Source organism: Chlorocebus sabaeus, chromosome 10, assembly GCF_047675955.1.
Source record: "Chlorocebus sabaeus isolate Y175 chromosome 10, mChlSab1.0.hap1, whole genome shotgun sequence".
In the NCBI taxonomy this organism is placed as follows: domain Eukaryota; kingdom Metazoa; phylum Chordata; class Mammalia; order Primates; family Cercopithecidae; genus Chlorocebus; species Chlorocebus sabaeus.
The window spans coordinates 97,253,587-97,280,767 of record NC_132913.1 but is presented as its reverse complement, the minus strand read 5'-3'; the positions used below and the strand labels follow the sequence as shown (position 1 = coordinate 97,280,767).

General features: G+C 36.9%; 1 protein-coding gene across 13 annotated transcripts in view; it reads right to left on the bottom strand.

Annotated features, from left to right (window-relative positions):
• The window catches only part of UNC80 (unc-80 homolog, NALCN channel complex subunit), a 230,615-nt gene that overhangs the window by 133,056 nt on the left and 70,378 nt on the right, over window positions 1–27,181 (bottom strand). For 10 of the 13 annotated variants that reach the window (XM_038001602.2, XM_038001590.2, XM_038001588.2 and 7 more), the window contains exons 19-22: window positions 26,848–27,062; window positions 25,642–25,748; window positions 23,844–23,940; window positions 16,590–16,762 (exon numbers count right to left, since the gene is read on the bottom strand). In XM_038001602.2, coding sequence (XP_037857530.1) covers window positions 16,590–16,762; window positions 23,844–23,940; window positions 25,642–25,748; window positions 26,848–27,062 — 592 coding nt within the window. The remainder of the gene's footprint in view (window positions 1–16,589; window positions 16,763–23,843; window positions 23,941–25,641; window positions 25,749–26,847; window positions 27,063–27,181) is intronic. The other 3 variants (XM_038001591.2, XM_038001594.2, XM_038001596.2) reach the window with 1 other exon arrangement.

The following is a 27,181-nucleotide window of genomic DNA, read 5'->3' as shown; positions in this document are numbered from 1 at the left end:
ATGAACTAAGTAATCAACTTAACCAAAGAATAATGCAATTAGCCCAAAGCATGAGAGAAAATAATAAAAATAAAAGGAAGCATTAATAAATTAGAGAACAAACATACAATAGAAAGACTAATAAAGAATAATGAAATAGACAAATGACTGGTACATCTTGTTAAAAAAACTGGAAACAATTTTAGAAATAAAAATAGATAACTACAGATACTGCAAGGATTAGAACTAATAAGAATGTATTCTAATTAATTTTATGCCAACAAACCTTAAAATATAGGTTAAATTGATAAACTACTGAAAAAATTAAAATTACTTAAACTGTCTCAGGAAGAAATAGAACTTCTGAATAATCATTTCAGAACTGAATTTCAATCATCTCTAAATATATCCGTGGACTCAAGGCAATTCCAAGAATAAATCAAAGGATTTTTCTGGACTCTGATAAGCTAATTATAAAATTCATGTGGAAGAACGAAGAGTCACGACTAGCCTAAGTGATGTTTTTAAGTGATGTTTAAAGTTCTAACATTAATACAGAGTAGGTTGACTCAGGATACATAGAAAATGGAACAAAACAAAACCTAGGCCAGGTGCGGTGGCTCACGCCTGTAATCCCAGAACTTTGGGGTGGCAAGGTGGGTGGATCACCTAAGGTCAGGAGGAGTTCTAGACCAGCCTGACCAAGATGGTGAAACCCCGTCTCTACCAAAAATACAAAAATTAGCTGGGTGTGATGGTGGGTGCCTGCAGTCCCAGCTACTTGGGAGGCTGAGACAGGAGAATTACTTGAACCCAGGAGGTGGAGGTTGCAGTGAGCTGAGATCATGCCACTGAACTCAAGCCTGGGCAACAGAGCAAGCCTTCATCTCAAAAACAAACAAACAAACAAAAACAAACAAACAAACAAAAATCCCAGAATTACATCATGTTGTAAGGACATTTGACATTTGATTAAGATGGAAATGCACATCTGAGAAGAATGCATTAACTAGTCAATATATTGTGCTAGGATAGTTATTTTTCCACAGGAATGAAAGAAAATAAAGAAAGTGAATTCCTATCTTATACTATTCACATAGAACATTTTCATTAAAGGCTTACTTGTGAAAGTTAATCTTTAATACTTTTAGAAAAAAATATAAGAATGTCTTTGCTACCTTGGAATTTCAAGACAGAAGTGCTAGTCATGAAGGATAATTTTTATGAATTATATTAAATTAAAATTTCCCTTCATTAAAATATATGAAAAAAAATTGAAGATGAAAACAAGCTGAACACTGGCAGATGATGCAATGCAAAGAAGAGAAAAAAGATTAAAATTGACATCACCTATAATCTTTTACAAATTAGCAATAAAAGATAAATAATCTTCCAATAAGAGAATGAACAAAAGAAACAAATGAAATCTTTTACCAAAGCAGAAACAGAAATGGTAAATAAACTGATGACAAGACTTCTCAAGCTTTAGGTTAAAATATAGATTATAGGTTATTACTTTAAAGCACCACATTGTTAAAAATAAAAATATTGGGCAATACACTGTTGGCAAGAATACAGAGAAACAGGAGTTTTCATTATACCGTTGGCACTTATTTGGAATTTTTGCAACTACTTTGAAATATAATTTGGTATCATATAGTAAAAGTGTGAGTCAATAATTTTACTCATAGGTTTATTTAGGAAACTATATATGAATCGAGACCCATACACAAAAATATTTATAAAGATATTGCTAAAAAATTAGCCAGAATTTTGAAAAAATTAAAATGTCCACCTAACATAGAGTGGATATATAAATTGTGGTATGTTCAAACAAATGAATACCATTCATGAGTAAACATTAACATATTAACACTAAATGCGTTGACAAGGAGGAACTCAAACATAATGTTAAACAAATAAGAAAACGGATAGCATGACTTCCTATAATTTCAAAACCAGACAAAACAAAGCAAAACAAAACAAAATAATATGTTCTCTAAAGACACATACCAATGTGATAAAATAAGTAAAGCACAAGAAAGATATTAAAATAAAGTTCAGAAGAAGAGTGTCTTCTCAGAGGTAAGGGTGTGTGATTAAGTAAGGGAACACAGAAACTGGAAATGTTTTATTAGTGTCATGGATATGTGACTTTTAGATTTTTTTCCTTTAAATTCTATCTATTTATGATACATATTCATTTTGTTTTATTTTATTTTATTTTATAAGTTCTGGGGTACATGCCCAGGATGTACGGGTTTGTTACATAGGTAAACTTGTGCCATGGTGGTTTGCTACACCTATCAACTCATCACCTAGGTACTCAGTCCAGCATGCATTAGCTATTTGTCCTGATGCTCTCCCTTCCCCTGCCCGGCTAACCCTGCTGACAGGCCCCAGTATGTGTTGTTCCCATGAGTCCATGTGTACATATGTTCTCATTGTTCAGCTCCCACTTATGAGTGAGAACATGTGGTGTTTGGTTTTCTGTTCCTGCATTAGTTTGCTGAGGAAAATGGCTTCCAGCTCCATTCAAGTCCCTGCAAAAGACACGATCTCATTCCTTTTTATGGCTGCATAGTATTCTGTGTTATATATGTACCACATTTTCTTTATCCAGTCTATTATTGATGGGCATTTGGGTTGATTCCATATCTTTGCTATTGTAAATAGTGCTGCAATAAACATACATGTGCATGTGTTTTTATAGTAGAATGACGTATAGTCCTTTGGGTATATATGCAGTAATGGGATTGCGGGGTCAAATGGTATTTCTGATTCTAGGTCTTTAAGGAATCACCACACTGTCTTCCACAATAGTTGAACTAATTTGCATTCCCACCAACAACGTAAAAGCATTCCTATTTCTCTGCAGCCTCACCAGTATCTGTTGTTTCTTGACTTTTTAATAATCACCATTTTGACTGGCATAAGATGGTATCTCATTGTAGTTTTGATTTCTATTTCCCTGATGATCAGTGATGTTGAGCTTTTTTTCATATGTCTGTTGGCCACATAAATGTTTTATTTTTTTGTTTTGTTTTGTTTTTTGAGACAGAGTCTCACCGTGTCACCCAGGCTGGAGTGCAGTGGAGCGATCTCAGCTCACTGCAAGCTCCGCCTCCTGGATTCACACCATTCTGCTGCCTCAGCCTCCCAAGTAGCTGGGACCACAGGTGCCTGCCACCACGCCCTGCTAATTTTTTGTATTTTTTAGTAGAGACAGGGTTTCACCATGTTAGCCATGATGGTCTCAATCTCCTGACCTCATGATCTGCCTGCCTTGACCTCCCAAAGTGCTGGGATTATAGGCATGAGCCACTGCACCTGGCCTAAATGTTTTCTTTTGAGAAGAGTCCATTCATGTCCTTTGCCCACTTTTTAATGTTTTTTTTTTTTTTTCTTGTAAATTTGTTTAAGTTCCTTGTAGATTCTGGATATTAGACTTTTGTCATATGGATAGATTGCAAAAATTTTCTCCCGTTTGGTAGGTTGTCTAGTCATTCTGATGATAGTTTCTTTTGCTGTATATTCATTTTTAAAATCTGCACTCTCATGTCCATTGCAGCACCATTCACAATAGCCAGGACATAGATTCAACCCAAGTATCAATCAACAGGTGAATGAATAAAGAAAATGCGGCACATACAGGCGGTTCCAAGATGGTCAAACAGCAACAGCTCCAGTCTACAACTCCCAGCGTGAGCAACACAGAAGACGGGTGATTTCTGCATTTCCAACTAAGGTACCGGGTTCATCTCACTGGGGCATGTGGGACAGTGGGTGCCAAACAGTGGGTGCAGCCCACTGACCATGAGCCAAAGCAGGGCGAGGCATCGCCTCACCCGGGAAGCTCAAGTGGTCAGACAATTCCCTTTCCTAGCCAAGGGAAGCTGTGACACGATACCTGGAAAATTGGGTCACTCCCACTCTAATACTGCACTTTTCCAACGGTCTCAGCAAACAGCACAACAGGACATTATATCCTGCACCTGGCTCGGAGGGTCACATGGCCACAGAGCCTCACTCATTGATAGCACAGCAGTCTGAGATTGAACTGCAAGGGGGCAGTGAGGCTAGGGGAGGGGCGCTTGCCATTGCTGAGGCTTGAGTAGGTAAACAAAGAAGCCAGGAAGCTCGAACTGGGTGGAGCCCACCACAACTCAAGGAGGCCTGCCTGCCTCTGTAGACTCCACCTCTGGGGGCAGGGCATAGCCAAACAAAAGGCAGCAGAAACCTCTGCAGACTTAAATGTCCCTGTCTGACAGTTTTGAAGAGAGTAGTGGTTCTCCCAGCACGGAGTATGAGATCTGAGAATGGAAAGACTGCCTCCTCAAGTGGGTCCCTGACCCCCCAAGTAGCCTAACTGGGAGGCACCCCCCAGTAGGGGCAGACTGACACCTCACATGGCTGGGTACCCCTATGAGATGAAGTTTCCCGAGGAATGATCAGGCAGCAACACTTGCTGTTCAGCAATATTCACTGTTCTGCAGCCTCTGCTGCTGATAACCAGGCAAACAGGGTCTGGAGTGGACCTCCAGTAACTCCAACAGACCTGCAGCTGAGGATCCTGACTGTTAGAAGGAAAACTAACAAGCAGAAAGGACATCCACACCAAAACCCCAACTGTACGTCACCATCATCAAAGACCAAAGGTAGATAAAACCACAAAGATGGGGAAAAAACAGAGCAGAAGAGCTGAAAATTCTAAAAATCAGAGCGTCTCTCCCCCTCCAAAGGAACGCAGCTCCTTGCCAGCAATGGAACAAAGCTGGATGGAGAATGATTTTGATGAGTTGAGAGAAGAAGGCTTCAGACAATCAAACTTCTCCGAGCTAAAGGAGGAAGTTCGAACCCACCGCAAAGAAGCTAAAAACCTTGAAAAAAGATTAGACAAACAGCTAACCAGAATCACCAGTGTACAGAAGTCCTTAAATGACCTGATGGAGCTGAAAACCATGGCATGAGAACTACGTGATGAATGCACAAGCTTCAGTAGCCGATTCGATCAACTGGAAGAAAGGGTATCAGTGATTGAAGATCAAATGAATGAAATGAAGCAAGAAGAGAAGTTTAGAGAAAAAAGAAAAAAAAGAAATGAACAAAGCCTCCAAGAAATATGGGACTATGTGAAAAGACCAAATCTACGTCTGATTGGTGTACCTGAAAGTGACGGGGAGAATGGAACCAAGTTGGAAGACACTCTGCACGATACTATGCAGGAGAACTTCCCCAACCTAGCAATGCAGGCCAACATTCAAATTCAGGAAATACAGAGAATGCCACAAAGATAGTCCTTGAGAATAGCAACTCCAAGACACACAATTATCAGATTCACGAAAGTTGAAATGAAGCAAAAATTGTTAAGGGCAGCCAGAGAGAGGTTGGGTTGCACATAAAGGGAAGCCCATCAGACTAACAGTGGATCTCTCAGCAGAAACTCTACAAGTCAGAAGAGAGTGGGGGCCAATATTCAACATTCTTAAAGAAAAGAATTTTCAACCCAGAACTTCACATCAAGCTAAACTAAGCTTCGTAAGTTAAGGAGAAATAAAATCCTTTACAGACAAGCAAATGCTGAGAGATTTTGTCATCACCAGGCCTGCCCTACAAGAGATCCTGAAGGAAGCACTAAACATGGAAAGGAACAACCGGTACCAGCCACTGCAAAAACATGCCAAATTGTAAAGACCATCGATATGAGGAAGAATCTGCATCAACTAACGAGAAAAATAACCAGCTAACATCATAATGACAGGATCATATTCACACATAAAAATATTAACCTTAAATGTAAATGGGCTAAATGCTCCAAATAAAAGACACAGACTGGCAAATTGGATAAAGAGTCAAGACCCATCAGTGTGCTGTATTTAGGAGACCCATCTCATGTGCAGAGACACGCAGAGGCTCAAAATAAAGGGATGGAGGAAGATCTACCAAGCAAATGGATAACAAAAAAAGGCAGGGGTTGCAATCCCAGTCTCTCATAAAACAGACTTTAAACCAACAAAATGGCCTTCTTTGTCAAAAGAGACAAAGAAGGCCATTACATAATGGTAAAGGGATCAATTCAACAAGAAGAGCTAACTATCCTAAATATATATGCACCCAATACAGGAGCACGGAGATTCATAAAGCAAGTCCTTAGAGACCTACAAAGAGACTTAGACTCCCACACAATAATGATGGGAGACTTTAACACCCCACTGTCAACATTAGACAGATCAACAAGACAGAAAGTTAACAAGGATATCCAGGAATTGAACTCAGCTCTGCACCAAGTGGACCTAATAGACATATATAGAACTCTCTACCCCAAATCAACAGAATATACTTTCTTCTCAGCACCACATCGCACTTATTCCAAAATTGACTACATAGGTGGAAGTAAAGCAATCCTCAGCAAATGTACAAGAACAGAAATTATAACAAACTGTCTCTCAGACCACAGTGCAATCAAACTAGAACTCAGGATTAAGAAACTCAAAACCGCTCAACTACATGGAATCTGAACAACCTGCTCCTGAATGACGACTGAGTACATAACGAAATGAAGGCAGAAATAAACATGTTCTTTGAAACCAATGAGAACAAAGACACAACATAGCAGAATCTCTGGGACACATTTAAAGCAGTGTGTAGAGGGAAATTTATAGCACTAAATGCCCACAAGAGAAAGCAGGAAAGATCTAAAATTGACACCCTATCATCACAATTAAAAGAACTAGAAAAGCAAGAGCAAACACATTCAAAAGCTAGCAGGAGGCAAGAAATAACTAAATCAGAGCAGAACTGAAGGAGATAGAGACACAAAAATCCCTTCAAAAAATCAATGCACCCAGAAGCTGGTTTTTTGAAAAGATCAACAAAATTGATAGACTGCTAGCAAGGCTAATAAAGAAGAAAAGAGAGAAGAATCAGATAGATGCAATAAAAATGATAAAGGGGATATCACCACTGATCCCACAGAAATACAAACTACCATCAGAGAATACTATAAACACCTCTACGCAAATAAACTAGAAAATCTAGAAGAAAGAGATAAATTCCTGGACGCATACTCCCTCCTAAGACTAAACCAGGAAGAAATTGAATCCCTAAATAGACCAATAACAGGCTCTGAAATTGAGGCAATAATTAACAGCCTACCAACCAAAAAAAAAGTCCAGGACCAGACCAGCACTCACAGCTGAATTCTACCAGAGCTACAAGGAGGAGCTGGAACCATTCCTTCTGAAACTATTCCAATCAATAGAAAAAGAGGGACTCCTCCCTAACTCATTTTACGAGGCCAGCATCATCCTGATATCAAAGCCTAGCAGAGAAACAACCAAAAAAGAGAATTTTAGACTAATATCCCTAATGAACATTGATGCAAAAATCCTCAGTAAAATACTGGCAAACCAAATCCAGCAGCACATCAAAAAGCTTATCCACCGTGACCAAGTGGGCTTCATCCCTGGGATGCAAGGCTGGTTCAACATGTGCAAATCAATAAATGCAATCCAGCATATAAACAGAAACAAAGACAAAAACCACATGATTATCTCAATAGATGCAGAAAAGGTCTTTGACAAAATTCAACAGCCCTTCATGCTAATAAATTAGGTATTGATGGGACGTATTTCAAAATAATAAGAGCTATTTATGGCAAACCCACAGCCAATATCACACTGATTGGGCAAAAACTGGAAGCATTTCTTTTGAAAACTGGCACAAGACAGGGATGCCCTCTCTCACCACTCCTATTCAACACAATGTTGGAATTTCTGGCCAGGGCAATCAGGCATGAGAAAGAAATAAAGGGTATTCAACTAAGAAAAGAGGAAGTCAAATTGTCCCTGTTTGCAGATGACATGATTGTATATTTAGAAAACCCCACCATCTCAGCCCAAAATCTCCTTAAGCTGATAAGCAACTTCAACAAATTCTCAGGATACAAAATCAATGTGCAAAAATCACAAGCATTCTTATACACCAATAACAGACAAACAGAGTGAACTCCCAGTCACAATTGCTTCAAAGAGAATAAAATACCTAGGAATCCAACTTAAAAGGGGTGTGAAGGACCTCTTCAGGGAGAACTACAAACCACTGCTCAATGAAATAAAATAAGACATGAACAAATGGAAGAACATTCCAAGCTCACGGATAGGAAGAATCAGTATCGTGAAAATGGCCATACTGCCCAAGGTAACTTATAGATTCAATGCCATCCCCATCAAGCTACCAATGAGTTTCTTCACAGAATTGGAAAAAACAGCTTTAAAGTTCATATGGAACCAAAAAAAGAGCCCACATTGTCAAGTCAACCCTAAGCCAAAAGAACAAAGATGCAGGCATCACACTATCTGACTTCAAACTATACTATGAGGCTACAGTAACCAAAACAGCATGGTACTGGTGCCAAACAGAGATAAAGACCAATGGAACAGAACAGAACCCTCAGAAATAATACCACACATCTACAACCATCTGATCTTTGACAAACCTGACAAAAACAAGAAATGGGGAAAGAGTTCCCTATTTAATAAACGGTGCTGGGAAAACTGGCTTGCCATATGTAGAAAGCTGAAACTGGACCCCTTCCTTACACCTTATACAAAAATTAATTCAAGATGGATTAAAGACTTAAATGTTAGACCTAAAACCATAAAAACCCTAGAAGAAAACCTAGAGTTTTCTTCAGGACATAGGCATGGGCAAGGACTTCACGTCTAAAACACCAAAAGCAATGGCAACAAAAGCCAAAATTGACAAATGAGATCTAATTAAACTAAAGAGCTTCTGCACAGCAAAAGAAACTACCATCGGAGTGAACAGGCAACCTACAGAATGGTAGAAAATTTTTGCAATCTACTCATCTGACAAAGGGCTAATACCCAGATTCTACAAAGAACTCAAACAAATTTACACGAAAAAAAAAAAAAAAAAAAAAAAACACCAACCCCATCAAAAAGTGGGCAAAGGATATGAACAGACACTTCTCAAAAGAAGACAGTTAGGCAGCCAACAGACACATGAAAAAATGCTTATCATCACTGGCCATCAGAGAAATGCAAATCAAAACCACAATGAGATACCATCTTACACCAGTTAGAATGGCGATCACTAAAAAGTCAGGAAACAACAGGCGCTGGAGAGGATGTGAAGTAATAGGAACACTTTTACACTGTTGGTGGGACTGTAAACTAGTTCAACCATTGTGGGAGACAGTGTGGCGATTCCTCAAGGATATAGAACTAGAAATACCATTTGACCCAGCCATCCCTTACTGGGTATATACCCAAAGGATTATAAATCATGCTGCTATAAAGACACATGCACACATATGTTTATTGCAGCACTATTCACAATAGCAAAGACTTGGGACCAACCCAAATGTCCATCAATGATAGACTGGATGTGGCACATATACACCATGGAATACTATGCAGTCATAAAAAATGATGATTCATGTCCTTTATAGGGACGTGGATGAAGCTGGAAACCATCATTCTCAGCAAACTATCGCAAGGACAAAAAACCAAACACCACATGTTCTCACTCATAGGTGGAAATTGAACAATGAGAACACTTGGACACAGGAAGGGGAACATCACACACACCTGTCGTGGGGTGGGGGGAGGGGGGAGGGATAGCATTAGGAGATATACCTAATGTAAATGATGAGTTAATGGGTGCAGCACACCAACATGGCACATGTATACATATGTAACAAACCTGCACGTTGTGCACATGTACCCTAGAACTTAATGTATAATGAAAAAATTATTTTATTGTAAAAATAAAAAGAAAATGCGGCACATACAACATTCATTACCACTAGATTAAGAGGATAATTTGATAGTTTAGTTTTGTTATTACTAAATTATTTCTATTTTTCTTATGATTCGAAAGAGAATCATATTTCCTTCCATGCATTCATGTCTCCTTGAAAGGACCTAATTTGCATTGATTATTAAATATATTGGATGTCAAGCCCCAATATGAATTATACTTCATGCAATAAGCCTGGAAGTAAGTGTGAATTAGGCCTGTGGTAACTGAAGCTCTTTTCCTAGGAGACACCCAGTTTATGTCTGTTTTCCTCACATAATTATTGAAAACTCACTCTTGAAAGTGTCCTATTTTGAAAAAGAACTATATATTCACTTCTTCTAAAGCTGTCTATTTATGAGGCTAAACAATTTAACATTAGATTTCCTCCATTCATAGACTAGGGATAATTCTATGATTTTTTAAATTATTATTATACTTTAAGTTCTAGGGTACATGTGCATAACGTGCAGGTTTGTTACATATGTATACTTGTGCCATGTTGGTGTGCTGCACCCATCCACTCGTCAGCACCCATCAACTCGTCATTTACATCAGGTATAACTCCCAATGCAATCCCTCACCTCTCCCCCCTCCCCATGATAGGCCCCGGTGTGTGATGTTCCCCTTCCATGATCTTATGGATGGTCCTATATTTATGGAATTGTTCCTAAAGCAAACTGGCATTATTATTAGTGTTTTTCATGCTAATAAATTACCAGTAAATTAGAAATCACTGCTTGTGCATGTTACAAATTCACCTGGATAAATAAGGATAGACTATTTCACTTGAAAAATAAAGGAAATGGAAATACCTTTTGCTTGAACTGTTTAATTTTTCTTTTTCTTTTTGTTTTAGTTTGTATTTGCAGATTATATAAACCTAGAGATGAAATGAATCCTTTCTAAAACATGTCTTTTAAAATATGCCTTACAGTTGCATCTGCTAAATTAACCCTAAAGAGAAAGATTGTGAGGGAAAGCTGTGTTGGACTTAAAATTGAATCAATTATCCCTACATTTAGTGGTCGTAGCAATAATAAAAGTAGGATTGTTTAGAACCAACAGAAAAACAGGTCAGCAAAACTTTGAACACTAACATTTCCAATATTTATTCCATCTAATAATACTTTTTAATTCTGAAGAAAATTACAATCTTAAAAAATCACATTTAAATTCTATTATTAAGGACATAAAACAATGAATCCATTGTAATATAAAAATTATGTCAAAATGCAAAAATTATATTTAAGCTGCACTTAAAAATAAATATAACAAAGCAAAACAATAAAAGAGAGGTTGGAGAAAATGCAGGATTGAAATATGATGATGAATTGAGCACATTTATTTTTCCCCTCCTCCTCCAAATTCTATTTGATGAAATGGCGGAATCTATAACTATGTTTCTATCTATCGCTATCTATCTCTATCTATCTGTATCTGTATCTGTGCCTATATCTAGATCCACATCTGTACCTCATTTACATATCTACCTAGCATATCTACATCTGTGTTTATTTCTATGTTTATATCTATTTATATTATATACATATATCTAAATGAAACCACAATGCATTGGAAAACACATAAAACATACTTAAAAACTGAGGCATTCGTGCAAGATTGGAAGCAGGTGAATCAGATATTAGATGAAACCAAACACAGAGGAAACAAAAGCTAAAAATACCTTTAGCAGAAAACATCAGTGAAAGTTGGCATAACCCTGAGGAACTCCTAACCCATATCAATAGGTATGAGCAATTGCAGTTGTCACATCTGTACAAATGACAGTAAACACCAAATGCTACTTTGATTCAAGCACATACAACATGGAGCTGCGTTACCTTCCTCTCAGTCTGTCAGAATTCACCAGCCCTTTTAGTTCCTTCACTTTCCATAGCTGAGAAACTGATTGTAAGTGTGTCCTTATTTGGGGTTCATCTCTTGGTTTAATCCTTTTGCTCTCATACCAACAAATAAGATAATGAATGTGAAGGTGCTTTATAAACCATCAAGCATAATGAAAATGTTACGATTATTATTCTCTACCAACACCTCTGCCAACCACCACCACCACCATCATCACCTATGCCTTTTATCCAACCAATCATGTCTACCCAGATTCTCTCTCTTTTTGCCTCACAATGGAAACTACTGAGCTCCTTTAACCCTTGATTGATTCTGACCTCTGGAATTTTGACCTCTGAATGCTACACACAGCTTGACCCTGACCTCAAATCAAAGACTGTCAGGTATGAAAGGAACTCGTACTACCCACATACTGCTTGATCCTCCTGTACATTCACCCCCACTGGATCCAGTCTAGTGACAAAGACCTCGGTATTTCCAGACGCAGGCTACTCAATCAGTGGACACATATGTTAATGAGAAAATGCCTCTTTACTTGATGGCTCAAAAGACACTGCTTATAAGCTCCAGCGCTCCTTCATTTTCTTTCTTACCATGAGACTTATGAGATTGAGAAGGCCCAGCAGGGCCAGAATAGCTTCCACAGGAAAAGAAGAAAGGAGAATCTAGCGGTGTGGTAATCATCTAGTTATAGCCTTATTTTGGTGAAGTTAAAAAGAAATTTAAGTGTTCTACATGATCCAGCCCAATTTAATGGTAGGAGTCAAGCCTCAGTCAGAAACAGAGTGTACTTAGAACTGGGAACTCTGGTATGACATCATATCAGAAACTCTAAGCAGTACAGCAGTTGGATATCAGATAGGTATAAAATCGTTTGATGAGAGGGAATGAAGATACCTGATTATCAAACTGTTCATCAATATTCTTCTTAAAATAACCCCTATAAAGACAGTATTAATTTGTTTTATTGGGATTATTTTTTAAATCTCTAAGTGTGTTGCTGTCTTTGTGACAAGGCTTTTGTTTCTCCCATGCTCACATATCTTACATAAAGTCTAAAAGCTTTCCATGTAGGAAGTAATTATAACAGGTTTCCTTCTGTTTCTGTATCACCAATGAATATTAATAAAGTAATTTCCATTACTTAATGAAAGAGTCTCTTTTTGACAGTGATCATGCATTCATTGAGGTTGAATTCTCAATATTTTTGGGTTCATGGGTGGGTTTTGGGGGACTCCATAAACTTTCTGATATTATAAATTAAATTTTGTCTATAAATGTACTTTTCTTGAGAGAATTTCCATAACTTTATCCAATTTTGAAAGAATCTATGTCCCTAAATGTTAAGAGTCACCAGTTTAGAGAGTGAATATGTGGTATGAATCTTTAAGGTTGAAAATCTTACATTTTTCTATTATTAATTCATCATGTGTTCATACGATAAGGAACACTTTTAAGGATTCAAATGCTTTGTGACCATTAAAAGTCATTCACAATTTTTTATTATAGGAGGCCATATACATTTAAGCACATTTTCAGTATGTCAAAGAGATACCCATTCTGATTTATTTAAATCATCTTTTTTAAAGTGATAGCATATGGCATTGCTAAAAGAGTCCTGAATGGAAGCAGAAGAATCTGCTCTGATGCCAGTTTTTGCAACAACTAATTCATGTGACCTTGAGCAAACTCACCTCAGCTCTTGGGGCTTTTGTTCCCTCATATGGAAAACAAGCAAATGAAAAGACCACTTGATAGAGCCCCTAACATGGCATGATCCATATTTATGCAGAAATTTCGGCTCAGGACCTCTGAAAGAATGCGAGACCTAGACCTTTCCAGTGAATGAAGGACAATCTGTCAACTCTCATCAGGTGCTTATTTTACTTTATAAATGGTCAAGTATAATGAAAACTACTTGACCTATTATTAGTATTATCCTCTACTATTATTCCATCATTTTCCAATTTCTACAGCAAGCTGTGCCTATATTTTTCACTTAGTTTTTCAATAAGTTGAAATAAGATGACTTGTTACAATTGTCCTTAACTTCATTAGTCAGTTACCTGAAAATTCTGACGCCTTACTTGTCTAAAAATTTTCCAAAAGTAGCTGTGACTTTAGGATTGAGACAACGATGGACATGATAATACCCTTGGAGCACTTCAGCTTCAACCATCTGTAAAGCGGCAAATATTACTGTGTATTGAATAATTGTTCAATCAGCTTCTGTCACCTTCACTTTCCTAACCACATTTAAGCTATTGGGTATAAAATACGGATTTTATTATTGTTGCATGCTTTAAAGTAAGTGGTCTCACATAATATTTTAATAAGAGAGTCAGTATGGTAGAATACAAAATAGAAGGGCTTGGAAGATAGACCCAGGTTCCAATCTGGCTCCATCCTTTGCTGACTTAGTAGCCCTGCCTATTAATCGGTCTTTCTGCGCTTCAGTTTTTCCCTTTGGCAACAGGGTGGGCATACAATAAATACTAATCATTCATTAATCAACCTTAGAATGCTGTAGACTAAGACATCTGGAAAAAAGACCACTATACAAACACAATCTTCATTGGAAAAAGTGAAAAATAGGTGCAGTCCTCCAGTTGAGTTTTGTTGTGTTATCATTAACAGAACCATGCCTGGCACACAGGAATCCCTCAGAAGACATTTGCTGAGTTAATTAATTATTATATGGTGAGTATCTTATAACTCACATTGACTCTGGGCTTTTTAATACCACCACCCTTTCCATTTGATGTATTTGGTATGTAAAGAACTACTAACTCTTCCTGCCTGGCTATATACAGTCCAAAATTACTTACTACTCAGGGAGGAGTTGAGGAGTTGAGGAGTGCTCCACTCACCATCACTGCTCTCATTATCACCCAGTTAGTTCAAGAATTCCTTCTGTTCCCTAATCAAATCCTGCTGCTTACATCACTATTGACCCTGCATATGGTGTTTGATATTTTCTACTCATATCAGCACTTTCAAATCATTGCCAACCTGAGAGTTATAAAGTAGGAATCTTGGATATTTTAATAGGCATTTCTTTTACTTTTTTTTAAACTTGTAAATTAACAGAGCATTTCTTAAGTTCAAATAAGATGTGGTATAGTTTACTGACTATTAGTATTTTTGGTGACTGACTGTTCATACACTTTTCCATTATTTAAGAGTTTGATTGTTTATTCTTTTCTAATGAATTTGTTGCATTTATTTATTTTAATCTGCTCCTTAGGGAACAGAGCAAGATGTGATTAAGACAAACCATGCATGACTCAAAAGAGTGACAGCTAAGCTTCCACTGTCCCACCTAGAAAACAGGGGATTGGCTCCTTGCCTTGTTAAGCTCTCCTGCTTTAGGCAGACATCTCACTGTACTTTGATTGCTTAATTGCCACAAACCCCAGCTCTCCTGGAGACCTGTGATTCTCTACCATGTCACCATGGCACATATCAATATACATTGAACACGCTGCAATTTTTAAAAAAAATCTCAAAGGTCACTACCCAATAATAAGAAACTAACTGAAAAAAACATCTTTCTTTTTTTTTTTTTTGAGACGGAGTCTTGCTCTGTCGCCCAGACTGAAGTGCAGTGGTGCGATCTTGGCTCACTGCAAGCTCCGCCTCCCGGGTTCACGCCATTCTCCTGCCTCAGTCTCCCGAGTAGCTGGGATTACAGGCACCCGCCACCACGCCCGGCTAATTTTTTGTGTTTTTAGTAGAGATGGGTTTTCACCGTGTTAGCCAGGATGGTCTTGATCTCCTGATCTCATGATCTGCCCACCTCGGCCTCCCAAAGTGCTGGGATTGCTGGCATGAGCCACCGCACCCAGCCTGAAAAAATCTTACATAATGGAAAGCAATCATTTTGGATGATTATAAGTGGTACTAATATTTCAGCCTTAAATGAAGCCACATACCTTGCTGGTCACTAAATATCCTGTGAGCAAAAGCTGCAAATGTCACAGAGAAATTTCATGAATTACATTATAAGGTTTGTATTATTTTCCAAGGTAAAATATGAGTGACCACTGGTCAGTCATTTGTGTGTCATAAAACCTGAAAAAAAGATCATTTATTGGCAGGCTTAAAGTTTTTTGTTCTAATAAAAATCTATTTCAGTTTGTCTTTTTAAAAGGTTAAAATAAAATACTTTTATTTATTGATGTTTACTTGGTATTTTGTACCATGTTTATGCGGCATATGAAGACTTTATAAATAAAGATAAATCAATTGAGAGGCTGAGTTCAAAATTCACATGTGGGCCTAATTTACCTGACAAAAACACTTTCTAACCAAGATCCACTTCATACTCTTTAATCCCTTACATGTGTATAATACCATACAATGTTCAAAGTGCTTTTGTGCAATTCATTTCAATTGATCCTTGCTTCATATTTTTCCTCCAATTGATGGATAATGAAATCAAGGCTTGGCGAGTTTAAAGGACTAATACATGGCAGACATAGGACCAATAATATAATAATAATGGCCCACTTTATTGTGTAGTTCCTATATTTCAGGCACTGTGATGAGGGCTTTATATCTAATACCTCGTTTAGTTTTCACACTAGCCCTAGAAGGCAGCTATAGTATTGTTATTGATCTTACACTCATTTTACAGAGGTTCAGGTGGTAAATGTCAGAGTGATTTTAACTCAGTCAGTCTGACTCCAGAGCCCTCACATATTTAGACAGTCTATTTCCGAGGGCATATTAATTAGGATGTTTCTCCCTTTCTTTTCTCTCACCTCACCATCTTTCTTCCCCCTTTTATCACTAATTCTGAAAAAGCAAACAAACAAACACAGGAGGATTACAATTGGGGATTCATGCTTACCTCTGTTAATAGTATTACTTGGGATGCGGGGTAGGGTGGGAAAATTCTTTCACCAACTTACTAGATCCAAGGCGGCTGCTAGGATGGAGGCATCAGGAATGGTCCCTGGCTCACAGCAGTTCAAGAGAAATTGGAAGCGTTTCATGCCTTGTCGGATTGCTCCAAGATTCACCACGTTTTTGCTTTTTCCACCATCTTGGTTGGGAGAGAGATGATCATCAAAACTGTGGCAACCTATAGGAGTGGTGCCATGGTGGAGGAAAGAAAGAGAGAGAATGTAACGGATCACAGGTTTAAAAAGAGTTTCAAAGATACAACAGTGTGTTTACTACAGTGTTGGCCAGAAAATTTTCTCCTTCACTCCACTTCCTTGCTCTCCACCCTAATGTTTGATTTAAACACATCCTGACTTTTGGGAATCTGGTAACACGTGACATATGAAAATGTAAGATTTTACCTAAATATTTAAATACAGTGTTTGATCATTTTACTTGCAGGTCTTCCTTTGAATACTAGTAAGAGCTTTTGGTGTATTTAAAATTATTCTTCCTGTAATCAACAACTTCTGTTTTTATGGAAGTTGCAGTCACTGTGCAATTTCCAATCTGTTACAACAAATTGATACAGCATTGGTACAGCATTGTGTATAATGTGTACATTGTGTACAGCATGCTGTACAAATTGGTACATTTTGGGGTGGTGAAAGGATTGTAGTGAAAGGAAAAACCTTTTATCAGTTACAGCACAAAGAATCACTGGCTACTGGAGGTCCAGAATTAGGGTTACTACTCTAACAATTTGCATTCATAGTAGATAAAAGGGGGTGTTTACAGTTATGGGCCTGGGTTTACCATGACAGTGCACCACACACAAGGATGTCAGCCACCATATCCACTAATGTAAAAATGCGGGAACCTACTCTATCTGGGAACACATCATTTGGAAGCAGTTTAAGCCTGGGACACAGATTCACTTAGACTTTATTATCACCAGATTTAAAAATTATGGCAAGGCATAAAAATAATTACCAGCCTTGGTCTACAACTTTCACAATGACTCAATCATATTGACCTATGTCAGTATGAAATAACATGATGTCTGAGATTTGTTTTACAATACATTTAAAAGAGCATGAAAGATAGATGAAGCAAATATGGCAATTTCTAAATTATTTTTGCCAGTGGGTGATGAATATTTTGGATCCATTGAACCATTCTCTTTACTTTTTGCCTATATTTGAACATTTTCATAAGCTCAAAAATGGCCTCAGAAGATGAAGTATCATTAGTGAAATTTCCTATATTTCATTCTTTATGGCTTTGTTTCTTTTTCAGATACAAATATTCCATATTCAAAAATTCAAAATTCAATACCTTCAGTGTTTTTTTTTTTTTTGGCCAGTTAGTATAGCATTTTTAAAAATCATATGCAAAAAGAACTACCATGAGAAGAATTCGATGGTGGAAAAAATTCAAAAGACAAAACCTCAAATGATACAAAGCTATAGATGAGGAACAAACAATTCCAGGAAAGCCTTGTTTTCAGGCAGCTCCCTTTCAACATGCTACTCTATTTCCTCACCGGACACCACCAAAGCTACTAGAACAGGTATATTCCTGTTATTCTTTATAACTATATGTCACTTCATTAATCATTTATATATATCCCTTTAATAGTATATAAAGTATACTAATATGTATACCAAAGGATTCTCATCTGTTAAAAAGTATAAACAGTCCCTTAAACTTTGAATTGAAGAGACATCCCAAATAATAAGATTTTTCTTTTTTGTGAATCCAGTTGTTTTATTATTTGCTACTATAATTAAGATTTAAAATACATTAAGTAATAACTACCTAAAATTTGTAATGGAATTAATACCTAAGACCAGATAGATGATCAATGAAGTTATTCTTATTTATCAAATTTGTAAGAACAGTTGCCATCATTTTATTTAAGGAAACATTAAGAATATGTATTTCACAGTTTTCTTCAACTTTTATTTGACAAGATTACTAATTTCAAAAGAATTTTATTCAATATTGCTAAAAGAAGTGCCATTTTAATTGCAAGAATTTCAAAAATAATGAGTTAAGGAACGTAAGTAAAATAATGAAGACAGAAGTCATCAAAACACTCGCTGACAGCAAGAACCTATATTCTTTGCTTCACAGAATAATATGTATTTGTTACAGGTGAGAAGATAAGCAGAATCCTATAAGCACAGGACATAAGAGTCATGTTATTAATAAAAGCTAATTATAATGGAAATTTTCCATTGTATTTATATAGCATTAATAGATAATAATATATTTTTGATATAATTTTGGTACTATTTTGAGCACTTAGTAGATCCCAAGTACTGTATGAAATGTTTTATAATTAATTTTCTTTATTTTTTGCAATAGCCCTATAAGATAAGTTTTTACAAATGATTTTAAAAGAGAATGTATTTTTGGGATGTATGGGTCTGTTGGTGAGGAGAGAGTGGTGGACAGAGACAGAGAGATCAAGAAGGAACAGGTGATGGAACAGGTTAAGCAGCCCAATCTGTTTATACAATGGACAGTTATAAAGGCAACATTTAAATCCAGATCTACCGACCACAAACCTACACTCTTACTACTATGCCACAATGTAATCTCTAAAATACCAAATGTTTATATGGAAGAAGGTCAGACTTTTATACTTTGCTGAAGGTAGTGATCATGTTAGAAAAACTTAATGTAAGAAATAATTCCTCATTGTACATGTTATATTTCCTGGGTTTTCTCCTGTATCTTTAATGATAAACTGACGATAAAATTGTATCCTGCTGGCATTCCATATTGTACTACTAAAAGAAATGTCAAAAAGTAATTTGGCTGCAAAACGTATTTTTAATCAATTTTTTATAGCAATACACTAGGATGTAAGAATGCCTCTTGGCTTCCTTAGACATAATGATTACTTTTTTAGCCTCAGTATATTTTAGTTGCATTTGTTTAATATTTATTTTTTATGTTGAGGTGTATAATGAGGTGTAATTATAATTCTATTTACATATAATACATTTTTATAAGCTTTTAAATCCAAGAAGGGATGTATAAAAATATCCTACTTGTTTTTAATATTATTTTTAATTGGCAAATCATTATCATATACATTTATGGGTACAAAGTCTCAGACATATAAAATCTAGTATTTCTTTAAGCAGCATTTCCCATTGTGTTGATGGCACAGCTGAGAACATAGAAGATAAGCAGTAAACGTGTTGATTAGTTGAAAAAATTTGTTTTAATTAATCAAACACCTTCCCTCAAATAGACAACATGATTTTTTAAATGAAATAATTTCAGCGAATACGAAAACACAAAAGAAAAAGATAGCTGATTACTGAATGTAATTTCAATTCTATTTCACGTTCACCAGATACAGTTTTCATTTATTGAATAACTCTTAAATTTTAAAGAAATTATATTGGCATTTCATCTCAAATCACTGAAGTTGAAGTAATGAGTTTAAACTGAGGGTAAGACGGTTTGATGTTTGTTCTCTTTAACAACTTTAAAGAAAGAAACAAATTCTGTAATTAAGATAATTTACATGAGAAAAGACAATACATCTATCATGATTGGGTACAAATCATTTATACAGATAGATTGCAAAAGAAAGAAAGAAAAAGAAGGAAAGAAGGGAAGAGAGAAAAGAAAGAAAGAAGGGAGAGAGCAAGGAAGAAAGCAAGAGAAAGAAAGAAAAGAGAAGGAAAGAAAGCAAGGAAGGAGAAAAGGAAGGAAGGAAAAAAGGAGGCTCAAAAATAGAATGATGTTTGCACGATTAAGGGAAGTAGTTGTTGCAAAATACGATGTACTTAGATTAGCAGATAATGTTGTTTAAGCTGGAGATACTTATTTTCTGCAAGCAATTCCAAAGGAATCATCTCACAGCCTATCTTTTATAATTTTTAACAAGCAAGAGAACATAGGCAAAGAATAGTGATATATAAGCTATATTCTCTTGCCAGCCCAAAACACATAAAATATTCCAGATAACAATCTCAAATACTATGGCTTTGTTTTCTAGACACGCAAAAATAAACTGCCGATATATCAGGTATTGTTGACACAAACTCATTGTAGAATCTGGCTCTATGAATATTCCATATCAGATCTTTTGAATCTGTGAATGGAATACAAAGAATATACGAAGCAATGGCTAAAATCCATAGGAATCGTGGTAAGAAAAACACAAACTCCAGAATGAACTAATGTTTGTAAGAAATGCTAATGATAACATGTTTGGAACATGAATAAGAAGAGAATGTAAGAGAATTAAAAGGAGAGTGGAAACAAGTCAATTATGCTTTTATCTTTTCTACCAGGAAGAAAAATCTACAAATGGGGAAGTATAGTGCCGTAATCAGTTAGGTCAGCTATAAGGAAATGCCATAGACTGGGTGACTTAAAACAACAGACATTTATTTCTCACAGTTCTGAAGGCTGGAAGTCTGAGATCAGGGTATCCTCATGGTCAGGTTCTTGGTGATGGTTCTCTTCCTGGTTATGTCCTCACGTGGCTTTTCCTTGGTGTATGCATGCAGAGAGATCTTATGTCTCCTCTTTTTTTTTTTTTTTTAATAAGGGCATTAAAATCCCATCACAAGTGCCCCCCTTATGATCTTATCTAAACCTAATCACCTCCCAAAGCCTCCATCTCTAAATACTATCACTTTGGGGATTAGAGCTTTGAGACAAATTTTTTTGGGATATACACATTCAGTTCGCAGTAGACAGAAAAAGTTCACTTAAGAAGAAATATTTGGGCAGGCATGGTGGTTCATGCCTGTAATCCCAGCACTTTGGGAAGCTGAGGTAGGAGGATCACTTGAGGCCAAGAGTTCAAGACCAGCCTGGGCAACATAGCAAGACACCCCACTCCCCACCCATCTCTACAAAAAATGTAAAACAAACTTAGTGCGGCATGGTGGTGCATGTCCATAATCCTAGCTATTTGCAAGGTTGAGGCAGGAGTATCATTTGAGCCTGGGAGTTTGAGGCTGCAGTGAACTATGATTGTACCATTGCACTCTAGCATGGGTGATAGGGGAAGACCCTGTCTCAAAAAGAAAGAAGGAAGAAAGGAAAGACAGGAAAGAAAGAAAGAGAGGAAAGAAAGAAAAGAAAGAAAGAGAGAAAGAGAGAAAGAGAAGAAAGAAGGGAGGATGGGAGGAAGGGAAGGAGGAAGGGAAGGAGGGAGGGAGGGAGGGAAGGAGTGAGGGAGGGAGGAAGGAGGGAAGGAGGGAGGGAGGAAGGAAGGAAGGAGGAAGGAAGGAGGGAGGGAGGGAGGGAGGGAGGGAGGGAAGGAAGGAAGGAAGGAAGGAAGGAAGGAAGGAAGGAAGGAAGGAAGGAATTTTGAAAAAAGAAGAAATATTCACCAAATGTGAGAGACCCTACATTCTTTGAGTTTAAGCCTCAGTTACACTTTAGTGCATAAAGAGAACTTAAAGATGTGATTGCAGCTCCAGTCAAATGACATCCAGTTAGCATGACACATACCTGGAGAACACACTTTAGCTCAACACTTCCTTCTCAAAAAAGCACAACAAAAATTTCTTTATAATACTGACGTCTGAACGTGAGACATATTGTCTCCAAAATATTGTGAGGAGTGGAAAGAGTGTAAAAGGATTGAAAATGATGAATGTCCTGGTTATTAGGAAGATTCTTGAAACCACAGAGACTAATAAACTTGATATTTGCCCTAGTCAAATTCTATAAGAGATAATTAAATAGATAGGAACATTTTCAAAAGAGAAGTAATCATAGGAGTCACTGTAACTTCATTTTGCTGAACCAAGTCACGTTCTTCTTTTTGATAGAGTTGTAAGGATATCATAGGCATGTTCTGGAAAATTCTGATGATGTTTCTGCAGTGATATGGGAAAGTTCTCTGATCACTAGAAAATTACATGCATGGTTCACTAAAAATCTGTACCCACAAATTATTAATTAATCAAAGTCAAGTAGAAGTATTCTTAGAGTTATATCTTTGCATTTGTCCTGTTCAGAAATAGTATGAACAACTTGGACGAGAACAGGGAAATGTGCATGTCTTTGCAGACAGACCTTTATAGTACAAAGAAGAAAAGACAGAGTTCGATTTAGTTTCGATTCTCTTTTCATTCATTTGCTTATTTATTTATATTTTAATCTCAAATATTATGGATTATAAAGAGTGGGAAGAGTGTAAAAGGATTGAAAATGGATACTTCTCAAAATTATGGATTCTGTCTCTTAATTTCCTTCCTGGGGAAGTGACTTAACTACCTCCTAAATTAATGAAATAATAAATTTTCATCATTTTTGAAATGAAGAACAAATAATGGCTACATCAAAATATACCATGATATTCATCCATGTGAAAAAAAGCTAGCAAAAAATTAATCAATACAAACCAATTATGTAATGTGAAAATAGAAAATGTAATATTAAATTGTGTTCATACACTTCCTGTGGTCCTCAAGTGTATAGTTACACTATCCACTATACTAACTGATTTTAAATATGGCATACTGCATTCCATCCTAAGTTCCACATTTTGCAAAAAAGCATATCATCTAACTAAAATACATAATAAAAAGGAATCAGAATGGTGACGGATCTAGAGACACTTCCACGTAAGGAAAAGTAAAGAAATCAAAGATGTTTAGCTAGCAGCAGTGAGATCAAAAGAGAGAACATGAAATGGATAACATATGGTGCTTGCATGGTATGTGTGTGTGAGAGTGTATGTGATGTGTATGTGTGTGCATCTTGGTACAGACATCATAACTAGGACAAATGAAGCAAATTTGTGGATAAGTATGTCCTCAGAATGTGAAGAAAAATTCTCTAATAATTAAGGCTGTCTTGCTCTGGAACAGGTTGCTTTGTAAAGTTATAAACTCCCCCTCAGTGAAAGTGTGCAGAGGGCGGCTGGCCACCTGTCAGGGATATACTGAGCAGAATTTGTAAGTAGATAGGTGGGTGGATAAAAGGATCTCTGGAAGTTTTGTAAAGTTCTCAAATTTTAATAAAGGATAGAACAGCAGAAGAGGCTGGATCTTACTCTTTGCAAACCCAGTGCCCATCACAGAGTGAGGAACATAGTAAGGCTTCCATAAATGTCTGTTGAATCAAATTGCAAAAAGAGAAGCTATAGATAGTGGTAAAAGGCATGTATGAGAAATAAATGAATAAAAAACCAATGAAAATAGAAAATGGAACACTTAATCTAATCAAGTTTTTGTTCAGTTTGATGAAAGTTGAATAGAATTCTTAGGATGCATGATATTTACCAAGACGCTTGAAGAAATTCTCCTCTTCATCTCTTCCATTTTCCATTCCACTTCCTGGCCCACCTTCAGAAAGCTTCACAGCACTGGTGAATTTGACCTGGAAAAAAAAAAAAAAAGGAAAGTAGAGAGACAACAAGATTCAAAGGTAAATCTTTGTGGTTAGATCAATCCTTGACTTGAAAATGAGTTGTTTACTCATTTTCATACGATTACTTTGCTCTTCTGGGTTCCACATCTGGTTAGTTTAGTCATCAGTGTAGTTCATTCCCATGTGCCAAAAAAGATATCACTGTAACTACAAGAAGGAACCAGGTCCCAGATAACTAAAGTTAAATAATCTGGTGCTATAAAAATAATTGAGATATTCTTAGAGTTTAAATCTGGTAAAGTCCAAACTGAAATAATGAATAGCAAGACACAGTTATTCTTTACAAACACCACAATTGAGAATCAGACCAAAGTGAAAGACAGCCAAATAGAATACTTTAAATCTCTGAAATAATCAGTATAAATTAATTTATAGAGTGCATTATAATGAAAATGTAATAACATGTTTCTCTTTCTAAGAATTAAAATATATTCTTCATCTTGCTTTTAGGTCAGCAGTACTCAAAATTTTTTGCACAGCAAGGAAGCTATGGGCCACACAAACTCCAATATTTGACTTATGCTTTTTTAGCAAATAGAAGGTAAGGAAGGAATGACACATACATTTTCTAAATATCCAATAGTCTTGCATATTACTTGTGTAATTTCAAAATATCACTTTTAAAACAGACTAGATAAAATAAAATGGTTTGGCTGGGCACGGTGGCTCATGCCTGTAATCCCAGCACTTTGGGAGGTCGAGGCATGCGGATCACGAGGTCAAGAGACTGAGACCATCCTGGTCAACATGGTGAAACCCCATCTCTACTAAAAATACAAAAATTAGCTGGGTATGGTAGCACACACTAGTCGCAGTTACTTGGGAGGCTGAGGCAGGAGAATCGCTTGAACCCGGGAGGTGGAGGTTGCAGTGAGCCAAGATCACTTACTGCACTCCAACCTGGTGACAGATAGAGTCTCTGTCAAAAACAAAACAAAAACAAAAACAACAGCAACAACAAAAAAAAACCCACAATAAAACAAAACAAAACAAAAACCCTGGTGTTACTGAGATTAGAAAACAAAAGAATGTAAGCAAATAATTTGTATACATATAAGGAAACATAACTCTTACATTTGCTGAGAATTAGGCATACAAATGACCAGGCCATGGAGCATCCACAGAGAAGACTCTTGGAAGAAATCTTACACTACTCCAATGCTTCACAGTATTACGAAGGAGGAGTGTAGTGAAAACAGTCATCCTGAGTTTCTTTCTTCTTTTCAATACAGAAAATGGTTCATATGGTGCCAAAAGTAGTGGAAAAAGAATGGATTATGTGTGTCTTAAGATGTAAAAGGAATCACTGTAAAATTACCGGATTCTTGGATAGGAGTTTGAAATGCCAGTCATTTCATAGGTGTGTCAAAAGTTAAAAATGGCTGGGAAAAATGTCTATATACATCTCCACATCTGCATTATAATTTTACATAATTTTCGACCACACTTTTCCTTTTTCCTTTCCTATGATAGCCTACTACTTAAACATTTTAGTTTCCATTGCTTATCTAAGTTTCCAAAGTTAGTTCATCTGGAGAGTTTCTTCAGCTTTTCCTTATTTGGTTCCTGCAGGTGTTTGCTATTTCTCAGCCTTCACATGTTTCGGTCAGCGACTTCAACATTCACTTACACAAGTTATGTCCTGTTTACCTTGGAGCTTTGTCTGATGAAAGAGAGTCGGTCCACAGAGCTAATGTCTAGGAGGTCCTCCACACCATCTGCCAGGCCTGAGAGGGATGATCTTTTCAGCCAGTTCCCTATTTAATAGTTAAATCATTTAGATCAATGTAGCATTTTCTACCCAATCAATTAAACAGAAATGTCAACATAAGCCCAACAAGCGATGAAAGTTACATGACTTGGTACAAAGAGAAAAACAAAGTGTTTTCAATGTACACGCTTTGAATAAAAATGTTCAGTGTTAGACTATAAAATTACATGAGCATGTGGGGCCAGGACAAAAAGAATCTGGGTTGAGATGAAACCATCATCTATCCAGCTTCACATCTCTCATTAAAGATTGTGAATTTTACCTCCTAAATATTTCTCAAATGTGTTCATTTATCTGTGCCTACATGGCCACTACCCAGTTCAAGCTTCCATTTACTTATACCTAACCTACTAGCTAACTTTCCATCTGGTCTCCCTTATCTGCTCAAGCTCCCTCCATTATGATTTCCACGCAGTGATGTTTTGGAAAAAGTTTACTTGCTTGAGTTACTCTCCTGTTCAACATCCCATCTTGGCTATCCAGGGATCTAGAATGAGAAGTCAACCTGACCTGGCCTCTATCATTCTACTATAGTCATACAGCCACCTGTCCCCTTGTTTCAGTTCCTTCACTTCCCTCCGGCCTCCTAATATCTTTGCATATAATGGCTACCTGGAGTGCTCTCGTTCCTTCTCCCAAGTATCCTGGAGATCTTAATGCCACTATCACTAGAAAGCCTTCCCTGATTTCTGCCTCCTCCCCCACATTTGGGTCAGGTCTCATTGTTGCATGCTTTCACAGAACTATGTATATTTCCTTCATAAAATTCATAGTTTGCAATTATACTTAGTTGTATGATTATCTGCTTTAATGACTGGGGCTCCTACTATATTGCAAGTTTAGCAAAGTTGGGAGGCTGTATTTGCTCGCTATTTAATCCTTGATGGCTAGTGTAGTGACTGCGCACAGAAGAGGCATATACTAGGGCATTAAAAAATACATGTGGAAAAAAATTAAATGAATGAATGAAGTCAGTTTAGGTCTTATGACATGAAGATCTTCTTTTTCAGCCCTACTATGCATTACTGAATTGATCTGAGGACATGGTTGGTAATAAGATAATCCATAAACAAATACAGACATACTTTTACCTATGGGGAGTTTAAGCTTCTTCCGGAGGGAAATTCTGCGGGATCGTGAGCGGGCACGTCGGTCAGAGGTGGTCCCTGAGTGGGCAGTGGTGCATTCTGAAGTGTCCTGCTCAGACTGGCTGCTGGTGTCACTTGCTGCACTCTGGGACTTGAACATCTTACGCCAGAAATCTTTCCGCCCCAGGTTGGCTCCTTGCATTTGCTCATCACTGTAAGCAAGCAGAGGATAGGGTTAAACTTCTGACAACACTTGAGAAATTCTCCTAAATTTCTTTCAACTTCCTGTCAATGATATTTAGGCAAATCATGCAAAACAATCTTTGATGGA